Source organism: Artemia sp. Qi Xiang Cuo, chromosome 15, assembly GCF_049724085.1.
Source record: "Artemia sp. Qi Xiang Cuo chromosome 15, ASM4972408v1, whole genome shotgun sequence".
Taxonomy (NCBI): Eukaryota; Metazoa; Arthropoda; class Branchiopoda; order Anostraca; family Artemiidae; genus Artemia; species Artemia sp. Qi Xiang Cuo.
The window spans coordinates 33429117-33437460 of NC_142808.1; the positions used below are offsets into that span (position 1 = coordinate 33429117).

At 36.4% G+C, this 8344-nt stretch overlaps 2 protein-coding genes across 4 annotated transcripts in view; one reads left to right on the forward strand and one right to left on the reverse strand.

The window, feature by feature from the left end:
• The window catches only part of LOC148943587 (tubulin alpha-1D chain-like), a 40100-nt gene extending 38371 nt beyond the window's left edge, over window positions 1-1729 (reverse strand). Inside the window, exon 1 of one of the 2 annotated variants that reach the window (XM_089101820.1) lies at window positions 1646-1729. In XM_089101820.1, coding sequence (XP_088957946.1) covers window positions 1646-1648 — 3 coding nt within the window. In that variant the 5' untranslated portion in view covers window positions 1649-1729. Of the gene's footprint in view, window positions 1-1588 lie in introns of both variants that reach the window. The other variant, XM_089101819.1, reaches the window with a different exon arrangement.
• LOC148943588 (integrin alpha-PS4-like) overlaps window positions 1-8344 on the forward strand; it is a 338717-nt gene that overhangs the window by 37525 nt on the left and 292848 nt on the right. The gene's annotated exons all lie outside the window — the stretch shown is intronic.

Genomic DNA, 8344 nt, shown 5'->3' on the forward strand with positions numbered 1-8344 from the left:
AAGAATCCAGCTTATGTCATGTGAGTTACCATGTCAGGCCCTACAGACTTTGACAGGCAGATTCTAGCTCAAACTTGAGGGTTTTTTTTCTTAGGGAGGTAAGACACTCCTCCTTAGGATTTATAGTTAAGGTCAAATCCTCTAGAGTTTTGTTTATGTATTATGACTGTTTTCCGAGTTCAAAAGCAGTCACCGTTTTGCCTTTATATCTTATATTTTCTCACAAGAGTGGTTTTTTTTGTATCAACAGATGCAATTTAGTAAAAAAAAGAGCCGGGATGGATTGGCCTAGATCTTAATTAATTGCATTTTAAGAAGGATTGGCTAGAAATCAGCATCAGTGAAATGTTAATTTATTATATGCAGGTTGGGAACCATTTCTTTGGAAGTGACTTAACATCAAACACAGGCAAAACAGCTTCTTAATTTTAGACGGTTAAACAAGTTTAAACTCGTCCATCATCGGGAGTTTTTTGAATATTATAATATATATATTTTTCTAGCTGCATTATACGGTTACGTTTTTTGATTACAGCATTTTTATTAGAATGTCGAATTTTTAGTGCTAACCCAGGCTTCGATCTACGACAAGGATTAGGGGTGCGAAGACGCTTTAAGTTTATACCTTCAAACCGTCCCTACTTCTAAGGCTTAAAAGACTATATGCAGGATCCTGTCTCGTTTCAAAAAAAAGAAAAAAAATAGTTTGGCTTTGAGTCTCCTTCTCGTCATAGATAATTCCTATGAAGTGGGCCAGATTCTATCCCAAGCTTGAGTTTGTTTCAAAATCAAAATATACATTCACTGGATGCATGCGCAGAGAAGAATATCTTTGGGCTCACCCTTCATAATGCGCAAACTTTGTTTATAATCAGCTTATGTTTTTAGAATTTGCGCCAAAAACCAAATTAAAACCTTACATGCGCTACGGATCCTTAGGCAATCTTTTAGGCCTTACGGGCTGTAAAGGGTGGAGACAGGACCGATAAAAAATCTTCCCAGACGTTTGAAGCAAGAGTGAAGCTAAGCTTTTGAGTTTGGGGGGGGGAAATAAAGAATATGCCAACAAAATCGTTCATTGTACCGACAAACGCAGACGCCAGCTAAATTAAGACGCCCTAAGTTCTAAGTCGTCAGCACTGCGTACCAACGCCTTGGAACTTTGGGGGGGGAGAGGAGGAGGGGGGCACCCCCCTACTATCTGCGCCCCTGTTCTGAAGTATAGAAAATTCTTGAAATATCCATTGACATAAGACAGCAAGAAGACGGATTTACGAAGTTACTGGAATAGATACTATTCCTAGCCAAGCGAACTTACTTGCTTTTAGGTACTTATAAGAATAATTATAAGTAGTATCTATACTGAGTGTGAAATACTATGATTGCTCAATGCAATTTTTTCCGCTCTTTCCAGAAAGTTTTCTTTTTGAGTTTTGTGACTTTCAAAAAACGTGCCGTCTGCAATATTATTAAGCTCAGTGTTTTTATTAAGAGGAATATATAAAAGCATCACTCACCAAATCACTCCATATTTAACAAACTACATAGCTTTTGGTTTCACGCAAGGTTCTAGCCTAGAAAATCTTACCGGCATCCTAATTTCTTCTCACTTTATCACCAACTAAAAGCTTTAGTCAATCCTTACCATTCTGAGTCTCAGTGAAGAATAATCAACTTTTTCCAAGACACTGGCTTCTTTTACTTGGCTGATGACCGCTTTGCCTTCCGCTGGGAAGCTAGTCAAGCGTTGATTTAATAGTTGGTATGTAAACAGGCTTGTTCATGAGGTGGCTTGTATTGAGGAAGTTGGTAATCAATGAGTTGGCCGTACAAGCCAATTATTTCTTTGCTTGGTGCGAAAATTTGACGATTACGTTATGTCAGTGTTTCGCAGGATAACAAATTTCCTAAGTTGACCCATTCTGTATGTGTATACGAACCGTTCAGAAGTTTCTCTGACCAGGTTCACTTTTAATACTTTTGAAGATTTTAATTTCAGTACGCTTGGTCTCCTTTTAAACATTGAAGAGAATTCATAAAAAAAAGAAAAGAAAATTATACCCATCGAACATTTTTGTTAATTTTTTTGAAGCCAGTTTGATCGAGTCATGCTTATTGGTTAAGAAGACATTTGTTTTAAGTGATGGGCCTGACACTTAAAAATTATAAAAAAATAAGTGAGTTTATAAAAATGCCGAATAATTTCTATTCGTTTTTAAGTTTTAATGTCGTTCGTTCCTTTAAATTGAGATTTTTTTTAACTTAATTTTTTATCATTTCCCAAATCAAGCTCTGACTTATCGAAGATATGATGGCTGATACTACCCCCAGGAGCCTCACACTGCTTGCCGTTAAATTATATATATATATATATATATATATATATATATATATATATATATATATATATATATATATATATATATATATATATATATATATATATATATATATATATATATATATAAGTAGAATGGCCTTATTGAGCCCCACGCGACACCCCTGCTGCCACCTACAACTTTTTTTAACACCATATATTGGCATAGAACCACGTGGTTTATGTTTTTTTGTCAATGAGAATGAAAAAACAGGAATTTTGTCACATTTATGTATGTTTTCTTGGATGGTTGATTTCCAAAAAGACTGCATTATTGTTTATTTTTTTCATGCGTCGCACATTAACTAGTATTCTTTTTGCTGTAGAAAGTTCTTGTAGAAGAAAACAATTGCCACCTCTAGTTGGGGCTAGGACAAAATAGGGACCACGATAGGGACGTTGTAGCGATCCTCCTGGGTTTCTTACATATACTAAATCTGAAATGTTTATTGAACTTTCTACCGAGCTTTTATCATGTTGTTGTGCTTGTACAACCCTTTCTTTTTTCAATTCTTTGAGACAGATTTGGTGAATAATAAATATCTCTTCCAGGAGATGTTTAACATAATCCTCGAATGTCAAAAATTGTTATTGTATAGAAATTTTAGTGCATGTTCCAATTCAAGGGTATAGTTAGGTATGTGTTGTTTTATGTACTTGTTTCTGCTTTCTTTTCTATTCAAGGTAGTGGATCACATGACCAAAAACCTGCCAGCCAATGAGAGGCTACTTTGGGGGGTCATGGACCCAGAACTGTCTGCTTGGGAAGGGGAAGATTAGATAGTTGTAAAGACACCTTGAGAACAATTCAGCTTGGAAAGCCAAAAGTGACGACTGGTCAGAATAACGCCTCTGGGAGGGTTCGAACAGCCTCTACCTTTCTATAATATAAGGTACGCTGGGAGAGTGTAACAAAAAACTCCACATTACTGCCGTTGGAGAGTTCCAGTAACCTCCACTAGCCAACCTAGACGACGAGCTTGGAAAGTGTAGCAGCCACTTCCAAATCAACGGTGCCAGCCGGTGCAAGTTGACTATAGCTCGAATTCTCTACGGCTTCAAGAGGACTGTTCACAAGTGTACTCTAGTATTGTATTTTGTTTATTCGTTTATTAAAGTAGTTTTAGCAACCTCTTGAGTAGATACGAATCCTGCCTACCACGCTACCCAAGGTCGTGTCCTCGTGGAGGCTTGATCACCCCCCACTGGGGACCAATAAGACGGTATTTCTTTAGAGAAATATACCATACTTCACATTGGTGGCAGCTGTGGTGAAATAGGGCATAAGTCAAAATTTTGTTTAGCGCCAGCTCCTATAAATCTACCACAAGGAAACCAAAAAAACTAAATAATTCGACTTTACCGGAGGCCGAGTCGAACCTTATGCAATGTCCTCTAATAAATAATATTTCTTCTGTGAACTGTTCTGATTCAAAAGTTTGTTACTTGAGCATACCAGAATCAACCAATTGTGTCTCATTTCCATTTATGTATGATGTAATATTGTGCGAATCTATTAAAATCTTAGCATTTATTGACACCGGTTGTCAAAGGTCACTATTATCGGAAAATTTATTCTACAGCCTTCCGGGGCAAATACAAAAGAATATTAAAACGTCATTTTCAGCTGTAAAATCCTTGAGTGGAAATAGTTTGTATGTTTTGGGGAAAATCAAAATTCTTGTTGCTATATCTGACGGAATGAAACAAGGAAAAAATTCATTGGGAATTTCTCGTTATTAGTGAACTTAAGTTTCCTCTAATAGTAGGCTATGATGTCTTAAATTGTTTAGAAATTTCTCTTGATACCCGTTGAAACCAAATCAGTTTAGGCTCCAATAGTCTATATCAAGAACATTTTAGCGCATTTTTTGCCGAAAACACCGGTAACGCTTGTACAGGAAATGTATATGTAGCTAAACAGATAACCACTTCACCAAACTCTTTTAGAATAATCAAAGTGAAACCACAATCTAGTAACCAAAGTCCTGTATCTCATGGGGATTGCCTGATGTTCACGCCTTCACCAACGTGGCAAACCTGTATTTCAGAGTCAATCAGTCAAGTTTATCAGTAATCATTTACCTTTGTATTTTTTAACCCCACGAAAGATAAATTAACCTTATTAAGAGGTAAATTAATTGGACATTTTGAGCTTCTCCCAAACGACTTAGCCTCAAGCTCTGGGTTAATTGCAGCCTGTGCTGAAAATGAATTTTCTCAAAGCAATAAAACTCAGGTAGATTTAAAAACTGAATGGCCTAATGATAAATTTTTAAAACATATCAATAATGGAGAGTTAGCCAATAAAAATTGTGAGAAATCTAAAGCTTTATTTGTAAATTTAAAGATGTATTCGCTCGCACTGCTTGTGATATTGGGGGTATTGAATTAGTTGGATTTGTCGTTCCAATTGATGAAATAGTTCCAAATAAAAGCAAAAAACAATTTCCATTACCATTTTTAATGCTGGAAGTAATAATGAAACACTTTAAGGAAATGCTTTGAGCTAAGATTATCGAAGTGGGTCGATCACCATTCAACTCACTTGTTTTTATCAATGGCAAACCTAATAAAGAGAGCAAAATCTTACCCAAACATCTTTGGAATGAGGAAAAGAGTGGGTTCTTAATTGATCTTAGAGAAGTCAATAAAGGCATTGAAGATAGTCAATGGGAAATTCACAGAATTGAAGAAGTTATAACTAATATGGCAGGAAAAAAACAATTTTCCACATTAGACATCAAACACTCTTTTTATGCGTGAAATTTATCCGAAGAAAGTCGCCAATTATTTTATTTCAATGTTAAAGGTATGCCATATCGATTTTTAAAAGCACAAATGGGAGCTAAAAGCAGTCCTAGGCAATTTTTAGAATTTTTGGGAATCATTTTTCGGGACGTCCCTAGGAAAACAAATGACTAAATAAATTTCTCTGATTTTCTGAGTTGGTACGTAGATGACCTAACAATACATACGGAAAGCGAAAAATTTGAAGATCATTTGAGACATTTACAAATTTTTTTTGAAAGGATACGTGAATTCAACCTTAAACTCAATTTATCAAAATGCTGTTTTTTCTGCAAATTCAGTCAATCTGTTAGGATTCAAAGTCTCACCCGAAGGGATCTCTCCCCAGGAATCAAAGGTTAAAGCAATTACGGCGATGACACCGCCTAAGGACGTTTCTGACGTTCGTAGTTTCCTAGGCATGACTTCATTTCTACGAAGTTTTTACCTTAACTACGCAGAAATTTCATATCCTTTGGTTTGCCTAACTCGCAAAAATGTCACATTTGTTTTTGGACCCACCGAAATGGAGGCTTATGAAAAACTAAAATCCAAACTTACTAATCCACACGCAATTCTACTCCGTTTTTCATCGAAATCAGAGGATTTTCATTTGTTCACAGACGCTAGCATGAAAGCAATTAGCACTCTACTTTGTGTAAAATGTAAAACCACAGATCGCTTTCAAATAGTTGCAAGCTATTCTAAAATTCTCAGTGGACCCGCGTCTAGATATGACAATCATAATAGAGAATTATTCGCACTTTATTCCGGGATTAAACATTTTCAAAAAACCTTTCTATGGTCCGCTCATACACATTGCTATACAGATTGCAGGGCCCTATCTTATTTAAAGAGAGCTAAAGACGTAAATAGGAAGTTATACCGTATTGCTGTTTTAATAGACAGTGAGCAATTTACCTTTCATCACATTCCTGGAGTTAAAAATCCTAGCGACTATTTGAGCCGCCCTACTTCTGAATTTGTTGAAAAATACAGAAGTTAATCTTGATGAGTTGGAACAGGAATTTGACTGCCTTCAAGGTCAATATGTTGATTTTATTGGACTAGGAGAGAAGGAACTCAGACAGGCTCAAAAGCGCGATAAAGAACTAAAAGCAGCGTACAAATTTTTGGAAACTGTACCCGGACAACGAGTTGATTTTCGGGAAATGGAGTCTCAGGACTCGGACCCAAATTCTGTAATTTGTAATAGTCGGTCGACCGTAAGGGGTAGGCCTATCGTGCCTATTGATCACGAGCAAGTCATGACAAGGGGTCATGTTATCCAGAGGGAAGCCCGTGGGGCCCCTCTAAGGGATGCAAAAAAGGATTGCATCCATCGGAATGCAGACAATGTTGGCCTTCTAGCTCACACTGGTGGAACAAACTTTGGCTAACAGGAAAATCATGTACATGATCCTGGTATAGAGTCTCCCAGGCTAAAAATTGAGGCAGATGAAGCAAACATATTACCAAAGTGGCTTCTAAAATATGAACTGGTAATTCATAATGGGCTAGTTTATGCAGTCGATAGTACTGGAGATAAAAGACGCGTAAATAAATATAAAATCTTGGTACCAAAAGAACTTATCTCCACAACCGTTGCCTTAATGCATAACAAATTATTGTTAGGTGCCCATCAAGGGTATATAAAAACGCTAGAACGAGTACGCGAATTTACAATTTTTGAAAACTTGCCGGTACTCGTACAAAATTATGTCAAAAATTGTGATTCATGTCTTCGTCGAAATATAACGGGTCCTATGCTGAACCCAAGTTTGGCTGAAAATATTCCTCCATCGCACTTATTTCATGCATTTTCTATAGATAGTGCAGGGCCTATGCCATATAAATGTGCAAACGGAGATTTGCATGTCCTAATAGCTGTAGAGCATTTTAGCAAATATGTAATAGTAGTACCCGTCCCAAACATTAATGCTCAAACAATTCGTAACTTCATTGTAAAGGAGATAATTTCAAAATATGGAATCCCTGATATCATTTTATGCGATAATCATATGTCGTATAGATCGAAAGTCCTAAATTCTATGGCAGAACTTCTCGGAATTGAAATTAGACACATTTCACTGACACATCCTAAGTCGAATGGCTTAGTTAAAAACAGGGTTAAAGCGGTTAAGTCTATTTTGAAAACATTCTGTAATTCTACAAAAAATGAATGGAATGAAATGGCCCCTTTAACTGCACTGTCGTTAAATTATTCGGTATGCTCCTCTAGAAAATTTTATCCCTTTCTCATCTGCCATGGAGTAGTGCCAAGAACCCCTCTTGATGTAATTACCAAACGCCCAATTCAAGAAAGATTTTTGACATTCGAGGATTATGTTAAACATCTCCTGGAAGAGATATTTATTATTCACCAAATCTGTCTCAAAGAATTGAAAAAAGAAAGGGTTGTACAAGCACAACAACATGATAAAAGCTCGGTAGAAAGTTCAATAAACATTTCAGATTTAGTATATGTAAGAAACCCAGGAGGATCGCTACAACTTCCCTATCGTGGTCCATAGTTTGTCCTAGCCCCAACTAGAGGTGGCAATTGTTTTCTTCTACAAGAACTTTCTACAGCAAAAAGAATACTAGTTAATGTGCGACGCATGAAAAAAATAAGCAATAATGCAGTCTTTTTGGAAATCAACCCAACAATTAAATAAAAGTATAACAAAGTCAAACAGGACACGAAAAAAAAATTGGGAGAATTAAATAATGAGGAAACCACTCCAGAAGGCAAGGTATCACCAAGGATTTGCTTAAGGTTGAGTACAGATAGTTTGGAAAATTCTGCAAATACAACTGATAGAGATACCGATAATCGAGAAATCCGAGAGGAGGGTGTGGAGAAATCTCCCGCTCAAGAAGGATTCAGGGTAATCACGCAAGAGCAGGAAACAAATTCTACTGAAAGAAATCATAGCAAAGAAAAGGGGACAATCGAAGTTCCAGAAGAATCCCTTTTTACACCCCAACCAAGACGATCCTTGCGTGAGAAACGCCAAACTATGCCGTTTCAAGCTGGATTTCAGTAATAATAATGAAACGAAATAATAATAGTTCTTACCAGTAATTATTTCTTGCGTTTTCTTAATGGTTTAATGCCTTTAATGACTCTTTGCAATCTTTTTATCCCACAATTCAGTTTTTTTTCTCTTATCC